Below are 24,969 nucleotides of genomic sequence, written 5' to 3'. Positions count from 1 at the left end.
CCGCATCCGCCTTCCTGTCTATGTCTAAGCTTATGCTGAATGACTGATTGAGGTAGGAATTGTGACAGAAGAATCGAGAAATCATTTCTCGCTTGACCAAACTTTCAGGAAGAACTCGAATGACGCTCTCGATCGTATCGGCAGCAGGATCAATAGAAGCCTTCACTCTTACGATCATTTCACCAAGCTTTCGAGCTTTGATCGGGAATGAAACGGCAACGCCAGTGTCTGTAGTTACTTGAATCGTTTTCGTGTAGCTTGTTTCTATTTAAAAACATTGCAATTTGAATGACTCCCGGCTAAGAAGTTAATATATGAAATGAAAACTTACCTCCAACAGCTTTTCCTACGAATTCCGTCTGATTGTCCACATTGAACAATGTCACCGTAGCTTGGTATTTCCCGGGCAAATTGCTAAAAATTATAAACTGCAATGCAACAGCTTCACCCCGCTTGATGGAGTAGGGCAAGTTCTCCACGATGTAAAACTTCTGTTCCGTAATGAGTTCGATCGGTTGCTTTATGATACCTAACCCGTACACTGGGTCAACCGAGAACCCAGTCAAATGCCAAGCCGTGGTCGTGTCTGGAACAATCTCCTTCATCGTGGTGCTTCCTTTCGATCCAATTTTGGTCGTTTTCCACAGCCAAGAATCGAGGAAATTGGTCCGAAACGAGATCAAGCTTTTGGAAGCGTCTTTTGATGTATCTTTGGAACCGGATCTTAAAGTCTGATCACTTTCTGTAATGAGAAAACCTTGTTAGATTATTTACCAATGGTTTGTAATCCGTGAATATCATACCTCTATCAAAATGTAGGTGTTCCAGTGTACGGGCAAAAAGTCCCATGCTCTGAAAAAGTTGAAGAACCATATTAAGTTTAAGCAGTTAGCATAACTAAGCCACCAAGTAAGTACTGACGTGAAAGAAATCAAATTCATTCTGTTTGAACGTGTGGAATCCATTGAAGACATCCACAATATCCTGCCAAAAGATGTCGTGTTTGGAGCTGGATTGTAGCAAACTCTTATCGTAAGCCGCTAGCGCTACATATGCTCCTGGACGTCCACCAAGAAAGAGATCAAGTTCTTCGCCTGGTTTCACCTTGTTTTTATCAATTTTGAAGCTGAACTGCGAGATGGGAGAAAACAAAAGCTGTTAAGTAAAAGTAAAGTTTCAAGCATATCTCGATATTTTTACTTACATTGTTTCTAAGATCGTTGAAGTCCACATCCAAAAAGTCAACAAGTACGACATTTTTTATCACCGTTGCTACTATAATGTTGGCTTTTGGAACCATTTCCTCAGTCGCTGTTATGGAAAGCGAGTAAGCAGTTACTTTCTTGGGCTGAATGAATCCGGAACTCACTACGTTCCCCTTGGACACTACGTAGAACAGGAAGAAGGGCATCTCTTCATTGCAGGTTACTTTAAACTTGAGCACTTTTCCTGGTTTAACTCTAAAATTACATATGAGTTATAATTTTCTCAAGTCGAATTTTTGGAGACTAAAGCTTACTCTGATTCTAACTCCAACTTCAAGAAAGCTTTTCCTGGCTCGCGTCTAACTATTCGCTCGTACAGCAACTCTTCCTCATCGATGTTAACCTGTCGACGATGAAAATGGAAACTCATTTCACTCAACTTGATCACGCACAACACGCCATTCATCGCTCACGGTTAGATCGATCGCTTCCGAGGATGGTTCAGGTAGGAATGATAGTTTGATTACGCCTTTGTCATCGCTCGTGTAAACTGTTTCAAGATGTTTACCAACACCCTCAACTGTCACTTTGGCGGCAATGCTTTTGGCAGGCTTCCCGTCCTGTAGCAGAAGCACTAGCGAACAGTGGAATGGTTTTCCGGCACGAAATTCTGGCTCTTGTTTAACGAGCTCCACCCGATACTGATGCTTGTAGACGGTGATACGTTGTTGCTTAAAAATGGTCCTATCTGAAAGTGAGTGCATTCGGGAATAGTGCATGAATCGTTAATGCGTCGTATTCTGTAAACTGTTTGGGTGCCGAAACGATAAGGATTACTTGTTTCGGTTTGTGTGAATGCGACGTTCACACGCACGTCTTGAGAATCCTCGTACACACTCAAGTAATCGTTGAACTGAAGCTCCACCGGTGCTGTACCGTACACGGCCACCACCTTTCTTTGATCCAGCTTTTCATCTTCCAAGTACAGGTCGATTGTAGCCGTACCCTTCACCGGCTTCCCAACGTAATACTTCGCGGAAAGCGTTAGATTTAGTCGCTGATGTCGCTCCAGTGGTACAGTACGCGGCCATATCTCCACATCGTACGACGACAGCACGTACTCTTTCACCTCGAACGTTTTGGAAGCAATTTCGTGAGTTCCAATTTTGACAGAGATTTTATAACTCCCAAACACGGGCACAGTTGCAACGTGTAGTTCCGCCTCAAACACACCAACTTTAAGCTTGGCCGAGTCCCACCGACGAATGACATTTCCCAGTGGATCACGAACGGTTACATGGATGGTTTTAACATCGGCCGGTGGTTTCAGATCCACATCCAACACTATCGCACGAAACTGCACTAAATCACCGGGCTTAAAGATGGGTTTGTTGAGTTGCAGTAATCCCGAGACGGAGCTGCTTAGCAGTATTAAATCCGCTTCCTTGTGTAACTTGAATCCGTTCTGTCCATCGATGGATATTTTATAACTACCGGTGGGCAGATTATCGGGCAGCTGTAGGAAATGTTGAGCGGTGTTTATTGGGTGAAGAATTATTTATGCTAATCGCATTTACTTACGGGCAGACTAATTGCAGTGTTTGAGAGCGGTTGCAAGCGAGCTGATTTGTTGATGTTGAGCAGCTTTGTCGCTTTATCTGATGTTCCTTCGATTTTGACGAGAACGTTCCGATCGCTCGATTGCGGCTCAAAGTTGCTTGCAATGAGAGTGTAATTTTGTCCGGACCGGATATACTTTGGACCTACGATGAGAATCCTAGAATGAAACAAGCTGATTAAAGAAGCTCACCAGAATGCCGATTAATTCTCTTACCCAAAACAAGAGTTAATCAGCAAAAATATCACCAAAAGGCACCGGCCCATAGTACGCCGCATCGTGCTTAGCGAGATTTATGGAACAGCTGCAAGCACAAACGTTTCAGTCAGCTGTCGCGGCCAAACTAAAGCGTATGAACAAACGATGCTCACTATGAATGACATGCTAATAATCTGGGGAATACCATCCCACACGTTTACCAACGGAATGAATTGATAAGAAAAAATCCCATCAAATAGAGAAAGAAATGAAATAGCTGATAATGAACGTTCTGATTGCATTGAAAGCAAAACTTAAAGAGATTCTGTTGATGTTGATGCGATTTATTACACACATACTTAAAAAAAAAAGTGAGTGCCAAATCAAACCACTTTTAATGATTAATAATTACTCAGTGATTTCATCTTTCTAGGGTCAAATGCCAGCTGCAACACTGACGAAGTGTTCACTGCGGAAGCCATTCAGGAGTATTATTTGGAAGAATTGTAAGCATTTTGCATGCAATACGACAGAAACGGATCCATATCCATAGAAACACCTTGGCACATTCTGTCGAAGATAGGCTATGAGGAGAGTTTAGAAAGAGAAGTTGAAATAAAATGCCATTTTTATTTTCGTAACAGGGCTCTATTCATAGACTCCAATGAATCCAATTAGCTGTAAACCCACGCAGCACATGTACTTTACATTTCGTTTCACTCAAAATTGTTTGACAAAGACATCACTCCGTCAAGTAAACCGCTTTTCTTATATCATTTCCATTTGACCTAACCATTTCCCGCAGGGTTCCTTTGAGCGATCGACAAAACCTTCCTTCCTGCTGCTGCTGTTCGAAATACAAATACTACAAGTTGATGCTGCTTGTTACAAACATTGTCACTCCAGTTCATTATCCTCATTGATGTTGACTTCGTTAGGAAAAGTGGCCAGAAAGTTTTTGTGTGCCTAGGCTCAATGCTTCACTGCAAAACTAACTTCCCCTAACCCTCGACACACTCGGTTGGTAGTTTTATGGTCAAACGAATCGACCAAACGGACCATCGGATGTTCGACGGTTACTGAGGATGCGTAAAAATATCTGTCAGCACTCTTCATCACGTAATTCAATTGGCTTGGTTCGAAGGAAGGAAAAATACCACCCCAAAACCGAACAACTTTCACAGGACATCTTCAAGGGCGGTACAACAGTACGATAACTGAATAAACACTTTGCGAACAAAAACAGCATGTTTGGAGCACGGGTTTTTCGTTTTTCTTTTTCGTGTCCCTCTATAGGTCGCAATAGAATGATACGGCTAGATACGGCATCCGATTGTCTTGCGGCATATTTCACGGTTCTAAGAATTCGTATGTGTGTATAGAAACTGGATGGTCAGGATGATGTACCGAGAAAAGAAATACGAACGAACAAAGAATAACATATTGAAGCGTCGGCGTAAAAGCGTAGAAGATTGTGCAAGTTTGGACTTGTTTCCATTTAAGTTCGCGTATTCCGTGCTCCAACTCTTGCGTCTCGAATGGTCGAGCAAAATGGTCTACTCTTTGATCTACTGAAACACGCTCGCAAAATGGACTTCTTGAAGTGGGTTGACTTTATTACTGCTGCTTCGGCTGGCTGCTGGACACAAACATACTGGGACATGGTTTGAACAACGAAAAACTGAAAAAAACGGAACCAAACGTACATGCGTGCACACGTGGCTGGGTAAAACAAGATAGTCTAACGTTATTGGAACACACAACGACGACCACGGATGGCTGAGCACGGAGCGGGAAATGAAAGTTGAAAGCAAAAGTGAACATCTTATCTTTCAATCTCATAAAAACACTCGAATCATTGCTCGGTTATTGCTTTTCTTCGCCATTTTGGTACAAAACCTCCACCCGAATGGGGAGCCATCCCTTTCGTGTAGTTGGCAGCAGTGTCAGTAGCATCGACTAATAAAGTAGATGTACGTACGTACACTGCACGATAATAAATACCCTCTCAATACGTTATCTTCATCTTGCCATTTAGTCCCTTTTGCGAGGCTGAAGCGTTTCGAGCTGGGCTTCGGCTTCGTACGCAATTTTATTCAATGAAGTTATACTGGGTGGAGTCGACAACGGCGCACACCGACACATACACGCACAATCGTACATGAGAATGTAGCAAGGCGGTGGAAAACCGCAACTCCAACACTAGCCCGCTTTGAAGGATGTACCGACAGCGGCACAAAAGGAAGACATCGAAGGGACGATCGAGCCATACCATAAATAGGAACGGAATGAAATTAGTCGGTGGATAACATCGAAGGAGGACTACTTAGTAATTTCCCGTGCATTCGGTAAAGATTCACAAGCCCCACTATCAATTCCCTTTTTATCGTATTGCCATGCCCTCACACCGCATACACACACAACACAAAAACTTTTTCCCATACCAGGATAACGGGTGTTTCGGTTCGATACAGCACCGTGTCGGATGGGGGAAAAGAAATTAATTTTTCACACTCCTTGCACCAGTTTTTGCACCTTGTTTTCCGCAGGAACTACGGTAATCGTAAAATTTCAACCCCACCCCGGGTAGCACGAGTGATGTGTAAAGTTTTTGCCGAAAGCCTTTTGCCTTCACTCGATATCGGGTGGTGGTTGCTCGTTGCCCGGGTTGTACCTAACAAATCGTTCACAAATGAATGGACAGTTCATGGTGGCGGTGGTCTTGGTGGTAGATAAAAGATGACCTACCGGAACATTAAAAGGGTCTGTTAGGTTATGTGGTGTGTACCACAGATCGATGTTTTATTAGCTAACGATTGTGGTTTTCTAACGGAAAGTTTGAGATGTGTTTTAGACAGCTTCCTGGCAGTGAAGCTAGGAATAGAATAACTATTAAACCTTACAATTACACAGAATGGTTTAGAGGAATTTTAAGTACACTTTATCAAATGGTTTAGCAAAATAATGGGTTTGATTACAATAAACCAACCCTGCAAAGCTATGGATAACTTCATAGCTAGGAAATATTTTTAGAACATTCGAGCTTTTGTTTCATTTATAAAGCATCCTTAAACTAAAAAGAAAACATTAAAATATCAGCAATTAATTTGTTAACGACAAGGGAAAGTCAATCATCAAGTTTAGACGTATCCAATATTTGAGAAATTGGAGGAGAAACTTCAGGTTGATGCTTAATGCATTATGGTATGGTAGAGTCAGATGGTTAGACACTTTGATCAAACACTTCGAAAAACAGACAGTTGAACTATATTACGCGTTTATTTGTTTTGCAATAATACAGTTTTTTTTTCCTTTTAAGTGAGGACTGTACTTTAATACTGTTTTCAAACTGAATTCCATCAATCAGTAAATAAATAAGGAGCGTCTATTTACAGTAAAATACACTCCGCAAATTACAGAGTGGAAGCGAATACTGGCTTAGAAAACGAGAAAAAGTAATCACACTTAACGCTTTCAAACAATCATTGTAATGAAAAAGCTTCTCTTAACCGACGCTGAATAATTCAGTGGCCGTCGGGTCACTGATCGTGCTCGGTTTTGGTTGCTATAAAATGGCTCAATAAACAGTTGCTCCACGAACCGATTTTCTACACTCGCTCAATGAGAGGCCACGATGTGCTCGGTGTCTGGTAGCCGAGCCAGGTCACCACCGCAATTAATTAAGAGAAAACTAGCGAACAGGCTAAACATTTAGCCGCGTTCCCTCGCTGGCATGGAGGCGCCTGGTCGCCGATAAAATGGGACGACACTTAATTGAAAGTTTTCTTCCCACCAACCCGGGAGTGGAGTGAAAATGCGTGCACTGCACAGTAAATAATTGATTGTGCACAAAAGAAGGAGTGCTACGTGAAGGAGTGCGGTTACAGACGTTCTTCCCTCCCATTTCGAAACACTTCCGAAACAAGCGGAAAAGGAAAGGGTTTTCTTTTATTGCCATGTTATTACAATGTAGCTGCCTCTCACCTTACGAGCACCTTCAAAACAGATTCGACAGGAGGCACGTTTTTCCATCGGTGGCAAACCTTCAACTTACATGGCAAGCTACAACAATTCACCACCGACGGGCGTTGGTCGCTCAGCACAATGTTGAAAGTTTGGGTAAGGTTTAGTCGGGAACTGCGTTCCACGTCTCTATTCCCCATCCCCAGAGAACGGTTGGTCGGTCTCTAACGTTATGAATAAATTAAATAAACTTTTAGTTAAACTTTTCTTTCGACACGCGGCAGATATCTGGCTGGTAATAGTGTAGACTTACTACGTGGAAAATGCTCACCGTTCGCTACGACCCACACCGAAGGGATAGCGGTGGACTTCTGTTTTCCGATTCACCAGCCATCATTACTCTATTATGGTTTTCCTCCGAATGACTGCCAGCATACCTACGGAGGGCGGTCGGTATTGATGTACGTGCGTGTTTGCTTTTTCGACTCGTGTTTGTGTCCGGACGGACTCAAACTGCTTAGCTAGGACGGGGACGAACTTTCCTATCTCATTCGTATTCATTAGGTAATATATGTATAGATCGGGAGTGAGGGAACTGAGTTTACCACTGGAAAACGCCTCCCAATCCGCCCAGAAACGAGCTCTTTCGAAGTAATTCCGCCACGGAAAGCACAGACATTCTGTAAAATAAAACTGTTCCTCCTAGCTGGCGTGCCAGCAAGCAAGAGTTCTTTATGCCACGTTCTGCTTGATCGGTTTTTCGGGGTTCTCCACTGCAAGAAAGAAACATAAAAATAGCTGACTCGAGCTTAGCGTCAGCCCACCGTGGCTGGCCATGGTCGACGCATTCGACATTCGGTCGTGTGGGTAAGCAATATGCGTTTGTGTGTGTGTGTGTGTGAGAGTTGTTCCTTGGCACTGATTTTACTCCGCTGTTCACTGGCTCAAGCTGACGGCGAAAAAAAGCCTGCAACTGTAAGATTTCCGCTTCCGGCTTCGACAGTTTCAACCTAAAACCACACCCAAATGCCGCTCGATGGCCATTTTTTCGCTTGCTGCTGTTGTGTGCCTTGCTGTATATTTCTACGTCATTTCATTCATACCGACGTCGTTTTACCTTCTTTCTTTTTGTGTGCTTTCCCTTCACAGCATCAACGTCACGTGCCGGTGGTATTAGGGTTTCTATTATTAGTGCTGCCGTTTCTGCCCGCCACAAACCTAGTCGTAACGGTGGGCTTCGTCGTCGCCGAGCGAGTTCTCTACATTCCAAGGTAAGTGTTTGTGGTTTTTGTTTACCTTTTTCTTCCTGTATTCTTCCCGGATGCCAGTGTCTCGCCGTAAGCTGGTCTGTGCGAAAGGAAATAATTCCACTATGAAACGGGCGCAGACACGGGCACCATAAAGAAAGCAAAACCTTATCAAACAACGTGCCAGTGCGGTTTGTTTGAGCTTCAAAGGAAAAAAGGGGAGAAGCAAACAGAAAAGAGTAGTAAACAAAAAAAAAAACTAGAAACGTAACGCATTTCTCTGTGTGCGGTTACTTGCTGTAATTCTTTTGCTCCATCTTCTGAACGTTTCAGTTACGGTATGGGTTAGAAGCAGAACTTCATATCGTGCATATAAACATACACACTTCCGTGCACTCTATCTAACCATATTAGTGGGCTACACGTGGCAAAAGAGCAAAGTTTCGCAAATCGTACCAATTACCGTACGACGGCCAGCATGGGGAAGATTACGCGAACAAAAAATAACACGAGTCCAAAAACTTTAATTGAGCTCAGTGTGTTCGTGGTGGTACTCAGGTGCCATTCGAGAATGAAGTCTTTTTTGGTGGCCATCAACAAAAAAACTTCCGGTGGCTTTGTGGACTGAATTTCACGCGAAAAACTGCCTTTGTTTGGATAATTTTTTTGTGTTTTGTTTTTCAAGGTACTTGAGATGACGATTATTTAACTGAAGAAAATTACCGTAAAAGTGATTCACAACGATTAGAGAGAATTCATAAAATATATTTTCATTAAAAAGGTTCCTATCCCCTGTTCCTTAATTTGGTTAAATATTCAAGACCTTCACCTCAATTACAAGTGTATTTAATTTTAAAAAAGGTTGCAAGAATTCATATTTTTGGTTTTCTAAAGCTTACTTAGTCAAAGAACAAAGTTACTTTACTTGAAGGTATTCAAATTGCTTATCCAAACAAAGAACAGTCTAAAGGCTAGACAAATGATTGAATAGCTAGCTAAATTTGAACGACTTTAAGAGACTGCCGGCTGTTCAGCCAAAAGCTAACCTCTTCACAATTAACTGCATTCTCTAAAGTCATCGTTACTTCCCCATGAGTACAGGTCATTAAGACTAAAATTTCCACCACCTTACTTGCACCGTGCAGCAATATCTCATCCTTCTCTTTTTCTCTCCCTTTTTCTCGTGTTCTTCCACTTCTTTTCCCACCGAACAACACAGCATGGGCTGCCTGATTCTGGTAGTGTACGGTGCACAGCGACTCTGGGAACGTTCGGACCGTCTGCGAAGACCGATCCTGCTGCTTACCATCGTATTGCTGGCGGCTGGCTGTCTCAAAACCATCGCCCGTAACCAGGACTGGAGTTCGCGCGAAGCCTTGCTGCGGTATGCCGACACACTACATACACACTTACCTACAGACACAAAATCAATTAAACGCATACACTCGACCCCGGTATGCCTTCAGCTTCATCTCACACTGCTCTGCATTTGCCTCTGCAATCCACAGCTCGGGCCTGAAAACGTTACCGCACAACGCCAAAATGCACTACAATTTCGGCAATTTCCTGCGGGACTCGTCGCAACCGGAGCCGGCCATCGCTCATTATCGGGAGGCACTGCGGCTGTGGCCGACGTACGCGAGCGCCCACAACAACATCGGCACGCTCATGCCGCAGTTCGCCACGGCCGAGTATCACTTCCGGGAGGCTATCAAATATGCATCCGAGCACATTAACGCGCACTACAATCTAGGCCAATTATACAGGTGAGTGGAAAGATGGTGCCCGCCGTGGGTGCCGATGGACTCTCTCTCTCTCCTGGAGACTCGCATGCTCATGTTTCCGTGATCGATCGAGTTTCGTTTTCGGGTCTGCGGTTGGTGGGTGGTAAAAAGCTGTGTTGTGCCAGTGGAAATGGTTTCCTTTTTTTTCCCCGACGCTCGTTTCGTTGCGGGTTCTTTTTGTCACCAGACCGAGGCGCGGTGGATGGATAGTGACAACGACAACGACATCCAATTTGTCTCATTGTGCTGTGTTGTGATGCATCTTGTTCGCACTGCTGGTGGACGCTGCCGCTAGTGAGTGTCGGGAGTACAGAAATTTAATTAGGGAATTGGGATTACGGTACATTAAATGTTATTTGTTATTTTTAAATGTTGTTGTCGGTGAAAGCTCGATTTCGGAGCTGGCAGTATTCCAGAAAACTTTACTTATAGTGGTTTTCCGTTTCTTGTACGAAAAGCAAGCATTTAACTATAAGCGAGAGCTTAATTCTAGCTTTAACTTTTGAGGTTCATGAAATTTTATGTTCTATTAGGGATAGGGAACATAAAATTAAAGTCATCTTTTTCTTGGCTTAGGGATAGGTAAGTCATCTTTTTCTTGGCTTAACGGCTAGTTAAGGTCATGCCTACCAACGAATGTCTTAATTGACTTAAGGTAACATGTTGTTGGTTGATTGGCGTAGCCGTCTTCAACAATGGTCAATATTTGTCCATCGATTAATAACATGTAAAGATAAAAAGTTTCGGACGTATATTATTTACTAATGCACATTTGTTTGCGACAACATGCATTGCTATTTTGATCGATCGATTTATCAAAAAATAGATCCAAATAAAATAAACTGTATGTTAATATTTAATCTGTCTTAACATTCCTCTTTAAGATCTGGTATTTGATAATCGACCAGAAAGCGAATCGCTAATCCATTCACAATACTGTGGTGCTTTAAGACGGCATCCAACCCTTTCTGTTCTCGTGCATCCTGAGCTCAAAATTCCTATCGTCACACTTGAAGCAAATCGCTTTTACCGCTTCGGATGACATGGTCACCACGTAGTTTTTTTCTTTTTCTACTGCTTTGCTCACTCTTTCAATTTATAAGATTCAATTAATTTTCCCCGTTCAACCCGGTTTTGCACGCTGGGAAAGGATTTTGCTCTTCGAACTCTGGTTGAGAGGTTGGTTCCCATCGGTGCATGTTTCGTACCCATCCCGTACCCGTAGCTAAAAGCGTAGCACGGCACTTAAAACTCGTGTTTGCCGGCCAGAGTAAAGCGCGACACAATATTGAGAAGAGAGAGAGAGAGAGAGAGAGAGAGAGAGAGAGAGAGAGAGAGAGAGAGAGAGAGGAAGACCGTAAAAAAAAAGAAAACAGCAAAATAGTGGACCCAAGCTAAGAAACCCGGGGTTTTTTTTCAGCCCCAGGGACCAGCAGCTGTAATTGTGATGGAGAAAATTAAAAGCATGATCACGGCTTCGGTCCCAACGACCGACTGTACGGCAAACCCATCTGGAGGCCTTTCGTGCTTATCCGGTGTTCACAGGGTGTGTTTATGTGTGTGTGTGTGTGCAACTGCTGCTGGTAATGCTTCGCCTTTTCTCGTCACTGTTACGTTTCTTTAATTATACTTTAATCCTATCGTTTGCTTAAATCTTCCTTTCGATCCATCCACACGCTAGCTAGCAAGAAAGCGTTTCGCGTTTGCTCGTGCACGTCTTACGGATGATTCGATACAAAATGTTGCTCTTCTGCAGGCGCGCACTATGGGAGGATTTACGGAGATATTCTTCTTTATTTATAATCTTTAAAAGATATACTTACCCTTTTCGTTACTCGATTATAACGAATCCTTAATTTTACACGCGTCTTGTTTTTTTCGTACGACACCAACGCAAAGAAAATATATTAAAATACTCAAATCTTACTTTCAGCAGGATCGCTCACAGGAACCCTGCCCTTGACAGCAAACCTTTGTTTAGTATCCTTTCGCAGTCTTGGCGTGCTGGAGTGCTAAGTAAAAGAAAATTCCTCCTCTCCTAAAGAAAGCTACTTCCGCATCTACTTGTACTCGTTGCTCTCTTGACGCTATTTTAGCAAGCGCGTCACCCTTGCTTCCAAGAATCCTTCCCTACGGGATCTACTCGTAGCTCTTCGGTTGGCAAGTAATAGAAGCGGTGGCACACGCTCTTACACGCATCCCGAGCTTCTGCTTCCTCACTCCCCTCCTCCCCATGCTGGGATCTGGTGGGAGCACTTCGCTTTATCACGATCATGGTCCTTTTCCGTTCGAAACAATCGAAAGACGCAACACCCGGGATGGCATCGCATCTCGGGGACCAGGTGTTCTGCTACTTAAAAGATTAGTACCAGCTTAGAAATTATAATTGCTCCCACGCTGTGTGCTAGTGGGTGTGTGTATGTGTGTGTATCTGTTTGCTTTAATTCTCGTGGCCCAAGTGTTTTTCCACGTAGCGTTCGCACGCTTCCGCACCCGATTCACCGAGCAACCATTATCTTCGTGGCGTCTTTTTGCCGGTTCCGGGGAAACTGTATAAACGCGCGAGTGTGTGTATGTGTGTATCACATTTGTATGTTATTGCTTCGATACTACACCTTCACCTGAAGGTGGGCACCTTTTTCCTTACAAACAGGCAAACACTTTTGAGGACGAATGGGCCCGCCAGCAAACCGACACTTTTATGCATTCGTTGAAGTGGGCGTGTGCTATTTACAACTTTCCTGCGCTGAAGCAGTAATGAAACGGAGCTTGAGCAGCTACTATGTAATCTCGTTCTGGTCTGGTGTTATACCGGGGATGAGCCACTTGTGGGCAGCAAGTGTGACATCCACTATGGAAGCTTTACCTGCGGCAAGACAAGATGTGTCGTCTACTCGAAGATTACCGCAAGTAAAGTACGTGTAAATGTCGAATCTATTATTACAAAGTCTGTTGACTTGGTTGTGAGGCCACACATGTGGCATGGAACAGGAGAAGAATGATTTTAAACTTTTCAACTCGTCTATGGCTCAATGGCTATGAAATGATAAGGTATTATTTGGAGAACTTTTTGATTTTGCCTCCATAATGCAGAAGTAGTCTAGCAGAGGTAAAGGAGATCAACTTAAACAACATTGTTGGGGATATTCGTTAAAACAAAGCGATTCATAGAAAGCTCAAGCATTTTTCCAATTTAAGCAATAATTCCATTGAGTGAGTGAATATTTTGTTTAAATTTTAGGCTGATAAAAAAAACAACTAAATCTACAAGTAAATTCGATGGATGGTCTATCATCAGTCTGTTCTTGCTCATTGGAGATCTCTTCTTGTTTTGAGCAGAAGAGCTAAGGTTAAATCTTTCTAAACGTTTTTCCTCAAAAGGCAGATAGCCATCGATGGATGTGTCTATGATTCCTCTCCTATTAAGGTGTATAATGTATCAATTTTTGGGGCTATTTTTATTTACATATTGCTGGTGAAAGATCATTTGTCTTTCCATTTTCCAAGGCTCCTATATCCTATAGCTGTACAGTCAGTAATGCAGTAATAGGACACTAGTCAGTACGGGATTTGATCCTCGGTTTGTTTAACAGTTCGAGAACAAATTTTGTTGGCCGAGAAATTCATGCTCAACAAATTGTTAATCACTGCGTTGCTAGCACATCATCTGTAACATAAAGTTTCCTTCAAAGGTTTAAAAGACTTGTGTTACATCATTTCAGTTTCAATTGTTTGTATGACTCTATGATGATAATTTATTCATTTCACTGCTCCAACAAACCTGCCAATGTATGTAAGCAAAACGTCAACAAACGTCGTTGCAATGCAAATTATGCAAAGCATTCCAAACAAATCGTAGCACAGCAAACCGCCAAACAAACTACAAAATTAAAAATTCATGTCCTTTCGACGAAATCCTGAACCGCCCTACCAACGTGCTGTCAACACCAAATTAACTCAACCCAAGTCGTTTAACTGGGTGAAGGCTGACGTGAACCCTCTCTTTCTCTCTCCCCTCTACTCGAGGTAACAGTTGCAACCGATGTCGGTGTAGCAGCAGGCCAAAAGTGAATAACAAAACACACACACACACACACACACACACACACACACACACACACACACACACACACACACACACACACACACACAGAAATAAAATAAAAGAAACAAAAAGTGTCTTTCGCGAACCAATTACAACACATCGCACACTGACATTGCTTACCGAAAAGTTTTTTTTTTATCCATCCTGCCACCAGTTTGTGTTGATGGTTAACAGTTTTGCAACTTGCAACGAATGTGCAGCCCGAAAGTGCATTCTCCCAGTTCCACTGTCCTTGCTTTCGACCCTAGCCTTAGGTTGCGTTCCGTTTCTGCGTGAGTGGAAGCAATCCTGGAAACGTCGCTCTTGCGTGGTGTGAACTTTTTCCTAACTTTCTCCTGTACTATACGGCGGAACAGCAAAGGACGTGGAAAAAAACACCCCATTTTCCCGTTTTTTCTATTTTGTGTTTTGAGGTGGAGAAAAACGTGCCATCAAAATTAACGACAAGATGACAGAGCTGACAAAACAGCAGAACAACCCGTAGTAAAAACATGGGAACAGCTTACATCATCATATTCAAGATAATGATCGTCATCATTATTATTGGCTTTGCGGATGCCATCACAAGTATCAGCACTGCAAAATGTGCTTCACCTTCCAAATTTTTAACAACCAAAATTTATATTCTTCTTTAGTTGAAATTGCCATCGATTGTAAGGGCAAGCAAAATAGTAATAAAAGCAAAACCCACTGCATTTTGGGTTTCTAAACCCAGCGACAGGAGGGAAGTGTTGTTCAAAAGCATCTGTGGCCATCAGTCACCAGATCAGTGTTAAAATTTCGTGTAGCTAGTATAGTATTTTTAAAACATTTTAATGTATAAAAATCATAATCTTAAGATTCTATTTGCTCAGGTAAATGTTTAACTTTTCAATGCTTAAACTTCTGATAAACTGGATATATAAAATAAGAATTTTATAATAGAGCTTTGTAAAATTGTAGCTTCCATGGTATACTATTTTTGTTGAAATGAACAATTTATTATTAATTGCCTTCCTTTTTTAAGAGGTCTTGCGTAACTATTTTTAACTCAATACACAAGAATAATGTTGAAAAGCTTTTTTAAAATAATGCATAAACAGGTTGATTCCTATTGAAGTAAGTGAGGTTTGTTACATAGCTAAATATACTAAATTTTCAGCAAAAAAGACCTTTTTTCTGATATTTTTTCAATGGTTTCCTCCCTGTGGTTGTGTGGAATAGTCGAGGTTTCGCCTTTGATTTTATCCTCCATTGCTACAAACTACCAGGTGAAGCAGTTAAATGGATACAAGCAGGAGCAAATACACGACATAAAGACTGGTACTACCTTTAGATGAAAAGGATTATAAAATATTCATCCACATCCACTACACAACCCACCGTTCAGCGTTGGCAAGCGTAAAGCGTGGAAACGTTGTTAGGACTCCTTGCAACACGTTCTATCTTTCCAGGAAGAGACAGAGAGAAAGAGAGAGAGAGCAGAAGAAAGAAAGGGAGAGAGAGAGAGAGAGAGACAACGAAAGAGATAGGAACGAAAGGGCAAAAGAACTACGAAGGATGTTTTGCTTGTAATTTGGCTCGTTGCCATTAATGGTACCAACCCATCCTCCAAGGTGCTTGCCACGATGAAAGGTCTTTCCTTTCCGATTTTTATCACTCACCTCGTGTCGTGCTTTGGTGAACCAACAACTCCGCGGACTTGCCGTTTTCCGTGCCATTTCTAATCAATTTCTTACTAACGCTTTCCTTTTTCTATCTATTTCTTACTTCCCCACTTTCTCGCACACAGAAAATCGAACCGAACGACCGATGCGATCCGGATGCTGGAACGTTGCATTCAGCTGGAACCACTCTTTACCGCAGCTTACCTGGAGCTGGCGAAGCTGTACGGTGGACAGCCGGCAGCTGCTGGCAGACTGTTGGCACGGGTTGTACGACTCAATCCGTACAATGCGGACCTTCGCCGGCAGTACGGCGACTGGCTGATGGAGCAAAGTACGTGTAAATTATTTATCCTTGCGCACCGAACCCCGTGCCCGTTTCCCGTTCGTCTCGGTGGCGCTAGGTGTTATTTGTTCTTTCTTCCATTCTTTCCACCTCTTTACCCCACTATCACCTAAGAAGGTTACTTTTATTGGTTTTTCTTTTGTTATGTTCGGCGCTCGGTGGTGGTGCCGGTGATAGGGCCATGATCGATAGCATTAGTACACGGTTCCCAATCGTTATCCTTTTATTTATTCTCTCACCGTTTCTAATTTCTATCCTTTTTTCTGCCGTCCGGTTGCTCGGTTGCTCGGGTCGCGCACACGCACCCATCCATTCCTTTACACACCGACACAGAGATGCTGCTGGAAGCGTTCAAACAATACCAGGAAGGGATCAAAATAATGGAAACTCATCAATTATCCGTGATTGGAGCCTGTCGCTGTCTACGCAAAATGGGACAACAGTCGCGATTACATCAAATGGTGCTGAGGTAAGTGTGTGCGATATGTTTCAACATTTCCACCAAATTTCTTCCCCCATCGATGCGCTACCTTTGGCTTTGAGGTTTGGGAACAAAAGGCTGAAGAGATACAATTTCATTTCGATTTCACCGGGTACACCCGTACATTAATCAATTCGTTTCCGAGTGAAAGAGCTTTATGGGTTGCCAGTAGAACGCTAAGGTGACCATCCGTGAACTTGGATTGATGAAAGGAGGACGCACCCGTTCAGATCGAAATGGTTAAATGGTATGATAATTTTGATTGTTTAACAAATTTGCTTCGGTGTTAAGAAAATGGGATGCTGGTGACTGACCGTGCTGGTGATTGTTCAGATGTGGTTGGGTGTTCTATGGGTTTAAAGGGTAATAGAATTTTGGTGGAATTCTCAGAATCAATTAGAGAAACGGGAATTTAATAGTTGATGCTATGATAGACGTCGTACAAGGAATATGTTTGACCATCGAAGGTGTTGTACAAAGCCAATCCACACTGTACCGAAAAAGGCCACACTTGCCGTTTAAGTGTAAAAGTATATTGCTCAGTCGATTTTGCACAGCAACAACCGTCAAATATAAAAATCTGTAATCTCTCATGCATTTTGATTGGAAAATATTGCAATTATTTCCATTTTTAAACAAAAAAAAAACTAAGGCCTTTGAAAAAACTAAGGCTAGGAATCCCGATTGAAACTCACAATTTTGACCTTCATCATAAGGAGAAAAACGGCATATTAGTTATGTTGATAGATTGTTCCTTGTCAACTATTTGAAGGTCAGAATTGATGCACCAGTGACACGATCAAACTGAATTGCTCTTTAACAATCATCTGCAAACCCTTGAGCTGCTTCTGTGATGGAAATGTAATAGAAATCCGGTTTAAAAAAACATTGGAAAACTGAATTCAATCAAGGTGGGGTTAGTGTTTTGCCTAAAGTTAGAACGAGATAAAACGGGCCAAAAAAACGCTCATTTCAATATCGTCGGTATGCTTACACCTTGATGCACAGCATCACAAATGCAAACTTCAGTTTCAGTTACAGGAGCAAGTACCAATTTCTGCACCTTCAATGCTTCAAGCTGCAGAAGAGAAAGGAAAAAAAGTGAGGGAAGTAAAAAGGGTGGCAAGAGTAATTTATAATTCATTTTCTTCACTAGCGGAGATGACATTCTTGATCCCTGGCACCGTGATATTCTGGCGACGATGATGATGACTGTCCAAAGCCGGTTTGGCTCGTTTTTGTCGGATTCGCACTTCGTCGCATTTCGCATCGTGACTGCGTAGCAACCGTCACTGGCATTCAAAGACTCGTTCCCCAGTGAAGGGTCGGCCAAAGCCAAACCAAAGGCTTGGCATTGGGGGGTGGGTTTTTTTTTTTTGGGAGTGTTTTTCGGTTTGGAAGTGGTTTGTACGCTCTAGCCACCGTTCCAAAGCGGTGCTTTCATCGTCTTACGCTGTGTGGTGGATTTGAGCCAGCCGGCGCCGAGACACAGAGGTGGCTGAATTTACGAGCAGTCGCTTTTGAAAAGGGCTGCCTGAAAAAGTGAGAGAAAAACCGGTTCCATTCAGCGGATTTCTATTCCGTATTCTGTATCGCTGCGCCTTCTGCAATCGGCAAAGCACACGGGAACAGAAAAGAAGCCTTCAAGAAGACTACAAAATGGAGTGCTTTTGCTAAGGGGTAGCTGATTTTATGCTTTACCACCCATCCGGATCTCTCGTGCTATTCCGCATTCTACCCACATTCGTGCCACCTCTCGTTCGCCTCGCCAAACAAATAAAACTAAGAAAAAGCTATTCGATGGGGAATGTACGAATCAACTCGTGACTGTGTGCCGGCACACAGAGGTTCGCCTATCCCATACCACTAACCGATGCGATTCGCGTGCGTCTATAAATCTTTTTCAGATGGCAATTTATAGTTCGCTTATCGAACGGCGGCATTCCGATACAGAACGATATCTATCTCCGTGATTGGAGCATAAAGCACGAGCTTCGCAACCGAGCGATGATATACGACAGTGGAAGCAGCAGCGGCAGCAGCAGCAGCACTAGCGGTGCTCCCATCAGCAGTAGCAGCAGCACTAGCAGCAGTATTGTGAATGGCGACATTGCTCCCACCGCCCGAAGAGACGCTGAGAGCATAAAAGATTGCGTAAGTGATTTTCTTTGACCATGCCCCTTCTAGAGATAGTGCGAGAGAGTTTGATGGATTTGTTTTATTCCATGCAATTTTTATTCATTTCCATTTCTCAATTTTTCTTTTCGTTGATGGAGACGCCTGGTGTTTTGTGATTCGTGAACTACCAGTAGTCTCCATGTGTTGGAATAAAATGTGTTATTGATGCAAATTTATTATCGATTCGCTTTCTTCCTCTACTTTCACAAATAGTCAAACTCACATCCCAGTAAACAGACCGATTCACACCCACAAACGGAACCGGCCGAAATAAGCATACGCATTCTGCGTACACCACACTGCAACCGTTCGGAGCATCTGCCCAACTCACTGAAAGCCTGCAAACTAGTGACGGCGTCTTCTACATCGCAGCCCGAACCCACCACCAACTCGAACCCTTCGCCCTCCTCGAGCACGGGGAAAGGTGGTGCGAAAACGAAAAAATGGTCCAAATCGCGTCACAAACCGAAACGACAGCCCACTCCCACTGGAACTGCACTCGATCCCAACGGTGCCCTTGCGCCGCTGCTCGTTTCAAACCTTCTCGACAAGCTGTAACGGACCGTTTTGGGGCTCAGCTGAACGTTTGTAGGCATCCAAACGGTAGACAGGATTACCGCTCAATCCTGCCAAGCTTGGCGTCATGATCGATAGTGATGATTTTATTTCCCCGTTGCGAGTTTGCCAACACGGGAATGAACTGATTTCAACAAGCAATGGAACTAAATCGCATCAGCTAGACGTAGTGCCAGCGCGCTAAAATAATATGATAAATCGCATTACATTACCGAAAAGCGGGACGAGCTTGGTACATAGAAAAAAAAATAACAGAAACCGGACAGGGAGCAAATGAAGACACAACAGCAGTGAGAAACATAGTAAATGACTTACTCAAACGAAAATCACTAACATCGGATCGGATAACACAATAAAAGAGAATGGTTAGCCCCCGGCCGGTATCCGATACTCAAGCGGCCACATCGGACCATCGGGGAGTGCAAGTTGTAATTATTATAATCCCAAAGCCTGTGCTTAACACGCTCGCATTCGTAGCAGCAGCTGTAAATTTTCGTAAAATTCGATTAGGGACAAATCGGACCAGCGACGTGAGCGAACGATTCCAATCCCAATATGCATATACACGTACAGCTATAGGAAACTGTAAATAAACACATCGTCGTGACATCCCGCGGTGAGTGGGCCGGGAACTAGCGAAGGTAAGTGTGAGTGAGATGCTAGTGATTAGTAGAAACGTACGTGGGCGGAACGTATGCATCCTAGACGATACGGGCTGCATAGCAGTGGGAAGGCAATATTTCGATTTATCATTTCAAACAACCGTGAAACAATACACAAGCTAAGGAACAAGACTGTAGTGATGAGAGCAACAATGGTAAACGAACAGGGCAAACAAACTAACTTATTATAATGTGTTTTACACTGAACAAGCTCAAATGGTTTCGATGTTTGTGTGCGAGTGAGAGTGAGGAGCGAAACTTTACACACAAAAAGCTTACACACATAAGCAGACAAAAATATTTTTCTCTATTCGCCTATCACATTGGCTTTGTCATTTTTGGTTGAAAATTGCACGCTTCACTAGTTGCTTTATTAAGTTAAAAATTGTTATCTACAATCGAAAAGGGTTCTTCATTCACAGTTGGAAAAGTAAAAAACGAGGGTGTGTGCTCATCCGAATGGGTGTCGAAAATAAACGAACTGTAAATAGCGTTTAAAGCACCACCAAAACGAGAGAAACGAGTGTTGAACGAGGTGCCCCTGCTTACTGTACTGAAATGCGTCGGTCTGCTCACACCTGTCAGGAATGTCCGTTTTATTGAGTGACTTTCATTGTTTCATGCTGTTCAAGAATTTGTTTTTTATTTTTTCATGCTGTTCGGCGATTTATATATTTTTTTATAACAAACTTTCAAACGCAGAATGAGCACTCAAGAGTAAAAACGAATTTAAACGCAACAACACTCGTGACACTGCATCTACGTCGGAGCAACGATCCACAATAATGACCAGCCAAGAGATTAATTTTATGCGAGAAAAAGCAGCAAAACGCAAACCAAATGTACGCAAGCCTGTTTAATTTTCGAGGCTTCTAGTTGTGTTTTGTTTTTGTACCATACGAATATGACGAACAGGCAAATCAATTACCAGCGATCCAAGTAGTGGGTAGAATGAAGAACAGAATTCACACACACACACACACATACACAAAGACACGTGAAAAAGGTATCCGTAACAACTACTGCTAGCTGTAAATCGACTACTACTACTGGACCGAACTGCAGGCCGAAAGTAATGATGTACATGAAATCAGAAGAACGGAACAAACAAAATTTGAAAGCGCAAACAGGAAAATGCACAGCGAAAAAAATCACACCAGAAGGTATGTAAAGGTATCGAACAGAAGCGAGTTGGGAATTGATTTGAAGAAAAGAGCAAAAAAGATACATGAAATCGACAACAATACTGTGTAAAACCGCTAAAGCGATCAAACTGATCAATAATAAAAACAGCATTTTTAAATAAAATTTTCACAAAAATCATAACCCTTCGGTGTTTGTTTTTATTGCGCTTGTTTTTACAATCACATTTCCATGGTGTTGTTTTTCTTTCTCTTGCTTCCTTTTGCATTTTTTTTTGTGTTGCATTTTTACCCTTTTTCCGGATGTGTTTTTAGCTCACTTCAAACATTTACCTTTGAAAAAAAAAAGCTTCCTGTGGTAGCTTATTGATTTTGACTAAAAAAACATCGAGAATTGGTTTTTTGCTTTTCAGCATTCCAGCTTCGGGTCCATTGTAATAATTGACAAGCTGCACTTGATTGACAGTGCTGATATACGTCACCAAGTGAAAGAGGATTGTGGACGGTATTCAATGATGTGTTACTGAAAACGATGGTACGTTTGAAGCTGATGGGATGCTACTAGTGTTTCGAACGAGAGAGAGCGAGAGCGAAATGCAAAAGCAATAAAGTGCAATTGTCAGTCAGGTGCATTCGTATGGTGAGGTAATAATTTCGAAGGGGTTTTTTTTTTTAATTTTTTACAATAAAATATCGTACTTTTTTACAGTCTAATGGAACTGATGTCATATTGATAAAGAAGGCTTCAATCGAGAACAAAATTCAGAAAAATAATTCCAATTGAGTTTTTTCCTAAAAATTTTCACGTGAAATGGCTTGACCGTCGAGCTAAGCTTTATGTTCGTAAAAAGCCATTTTTACCAGGTTAATCGATTAAAAAAAAACATTTTTATCACGATGGATCAAACAACATTCAATTCTTTTGTTTCTCAACCTATATTTTTACAAAATTTTCTAGCACATTGCTTTCTTTTCCTTTAAGAGGATTGTGAAAGGATTATGCGCTCTGCTGATTTTCCTTTACACAAATGTTTATTTAAATAATCGTTCTAGTTAGTATGAGAGACTATTTGAGATTCGATGCAGCTCCTTTTGTGTCATTAAACATGGCGTTGCTATAGTTTTGCTTAACCAAATATATCTTTATTTAAATGTCATATTATTTATTTGTTTTTGATAACCCTAAGCTACTTTTTAGTTAACCCACGTCGAACTTGAATTGAACGTGTCACAGCATAAAAACAATAACCAGTTTTTCTTCTTCACCGCATATTCCACGACGTTCATAACGTTTCATTTTGCTACTTTTTTTCCAACATGCTCACCGTGCTGTCCGGTAGAACGATTCACTGTCCAGCCGTGTCCAGGCTTCCAAGTCCATAACTCAATCATACAGCGTAATGACCACCAGCAGCCCCTTAAACCTTCATCCTTCACCCAGTCTTTCCTTTTCCCTTTTTTCCACCATTTCGAAACGAACAAATAAACAACGAAGCAATCGCTACCAACACAGCACCGGGGAGTTTCGAAATATGAGGGAATATAATGAGCTTGTGGTACGTGACTTTCACTCAAATGGTGACAAATTAGAACCGGTGGGAGAAAGGGAAGTCATGGGAAGATAGGGAGGAAAATGGCTCCGAAGCATCTCTCTTTTCCGAAGAAAGGACAGCGCTACAGCTCGGATGTGTTGTGAAAAGTTTATATAAACTAACTCTAGCAAACTGTCACGATCACGGTACGGAGCCGGGTGTTCTGGGTTGGGTGTTCTGTGCTGTGAAGAAATGTTGATAAGAATGAGAGAACACTAGCCCTAACCGAATGTACCGGGTCGGACGGGGTAAAACGGATGTGTTAAAACAATGCTGAAAAAGCGCAAGGCTGCCCAAGGACTGGTGGTCGAAACTGAGCCGAGGCAGCATACGGTACGGTGAAGATAACTAACACTATCAAACCCCGCCGGTACACTGTCGTTGTGCAATCAGGATGAACCCGGTACCGGTACCCCAGTACCGATTGCCGCCAGAAGGTTGCCGCACGAGCGAACGTTCAGCGAATGGCGAATGAACCAGTGTCTACTTCCGGGATGTAGACCGAATCCGCCCTATTTGCTTTCCTCTTCGGCTTTCCTTGAATCAGTGCCCGGACGTCCTGTATCTGCAGATACACGACAGAAAAAAAAAGAACGATAGAAGGTCTTTCCGAAACACCCGAAACAGTTATGAAACAATCTAAAACAACTCGTAAAACCTCGTACCCTCAGGATCCAGCAGATACATTCCAACAGCCAGCCTTTTCCACAAACGCGAACCGACCGACCGGGGAAGAAGGGAGAAAAAACACATCACCGGGTGGAAAGTTTTTCCTTTCCTGGTAGACACAATACCCGACACCACCGGACCAGGCGCACGCTCATGCAAGAGCTTCCAGAAAATTGTCTTCTACCTTCGGCACCATCTGCACCGAGCAGTCCATGGAAGCACGCTGGAGGATGCTTTACGCGTTTTGAACAGCACGTGGTACGTTCCAGCTCACAGACATCGGGATCCAGTTTCCTGCGAAAGATGAAAGCGATAGAGCACACGACAGCATTTTGTTTGTCCAGTCGTGCTAAGCTTGAGCTTTTTTTGTGTGTTGTTTTGATGGTTTTTTTTTCTTGGTTCATTTTCATCCAACGAACAAAAAAGTGCTTCAAACCAAATTTTAATAATTTTTAATTTTCTTCTCTCGATTCTCACATTTCCATGTCTCGCTTTGCTAGCGACGGCTCGTGCACCACCGGGCTAGTGGTGGTGTGATGTTGACAACTCATTTCATTTATGGTTGTTGTTTCTGTGCTTTCTATCCGCACATGTTGACAGTGGTTGAGAGCTGTGGATTTTTTGTCAGGAGATGATAATAGTTGCAGGCAAATGGGCAAGGTTTTAGTTTCAAAGTGCAAATAACATTATACTGCTTTTTTATTTAAGTTTAAGTGGACTTTATGCACACCTTTTTAATAATGAAGAAAAACATGGAAAGGAAAGCGATAACAGACAAGTAGCTTGCGAACTGGAGCACTAATAGGAAAACTGCGACGTAAACCAGCTATAAATTTCTATTAAATAATTCGCACTAAATCTTTACAAGCCTAAATGAAGGGAAGGTAATATAAGAATACCTATAATTACTTATCTTAAAGCTTTAAAAGTTATGTTTTGAATAACACTATGAAAAGCAGTTTTAAAAAGCAAGAGTCATGAAGGAGAATAGGAAAACACAGATACACCCAGTGTTCAAAAAAGGGCGACAGGCTGGGCAGCGCAACCTTCGAAGCCTCGCCGCCTCCCCTGGTGCCAGCAGGAAGGATATCCGACGAGAAGAGCGAGTGGCCACGATCCAACAATGGCAGTGTTCCTAGGATCTGGCAGTCGGGAGTTCATCGGCCAGCCGGTATGTCGTGTGGGCTCACAGGATGATTCCTGACCTTCACCAGTGGATGCGAACCGAAACACGGTAAGGTAGATTTTCACCTTTCGCAGGTCCTCACGGGTGCTAGTGCTAGTGGACCACGTAATGTTCGAGTGTTCGGTACTCGAAAACATCCGACAGGAGCTGCTGCGCTGCGGGTCGAGCGATCCTGTGCACGCCGACAAGCTCGGCATGAAGCTACTGGAGAGTCCAGAACAGTGAAGGAACATCCAGGAAGCTGCTAGACAGCCATCCAATGATATGCTGCACGACCCGATCGGACTAAAAATGAGCTAATTATTGTTGATTTTCCACTGATTTAATGGGTTTTGCCGATAATTTCTGAATTTCCCAAAAATCCTCGGAAAATT

General features: G+C 42.7%; 1 protein-coding gene across 1 annotated transcript in view; it reads left to right on the top strand.

Annotated features, from left to right (window-relative positions):
- Window positions 1–19,327, top strand: part of LOC126568675 (protein O-mannosyl-transferase TMTC1-like) — a 59,268-nt gene extending 39,941 nt beyond the window's left edge. The window contains exons 6-12 of the mRNA XM_050225189.1: window positions 8,134–8,255; window positions 9,451–9,615; window positions 9,740–9,997; window positions 15,892–16,097; window positions 16,443–16,578; window positions 18,498–18,744; window positions 18,982–19,327. Coding sequence (XP_050081146.1) covers window positions 8,134–8,255; window positions 9,451–9,615; window positions 9,740–9,997; window positions 15,892–16,097; window positions 16,443–16,578; window positions 18,498–18,744; window positions 18,982–19,326 — 1,479 coding nt within the window. The 3' untranslated portion in view covers window position 19,327. The remainder of the gene's footprint in view (window positions 1–8,133; window positions 8,256–9,450; window positions 9,616–9,739; window positions 9,998–15,891; window positions 16,098–16,442; window positions 16,579–18,497; window positions 18,745–18,981) is intronic.
- The last annotated feature ends 5,642 nt before the right edge of the window (window positions 19,328–24,969 follow it).

Source organism: Anopheles maculipalpis, chromosome 2RL, assembly GCF_943734695.1.
Source record: "Anopheles maculipalpis chromosome 2RL, idAnoMacuDA_375_x, whole genome shotgun sequence".
Lineage (NCBI taxonomy): Eukaryota > Metazoa > Arthropoda > Insecta > Diptera > Culicidae > Anopheles > Anopheles maculipalpis.
This window is presented reverse-complemented; position numbering and strand designations above follow the sequence as displayed.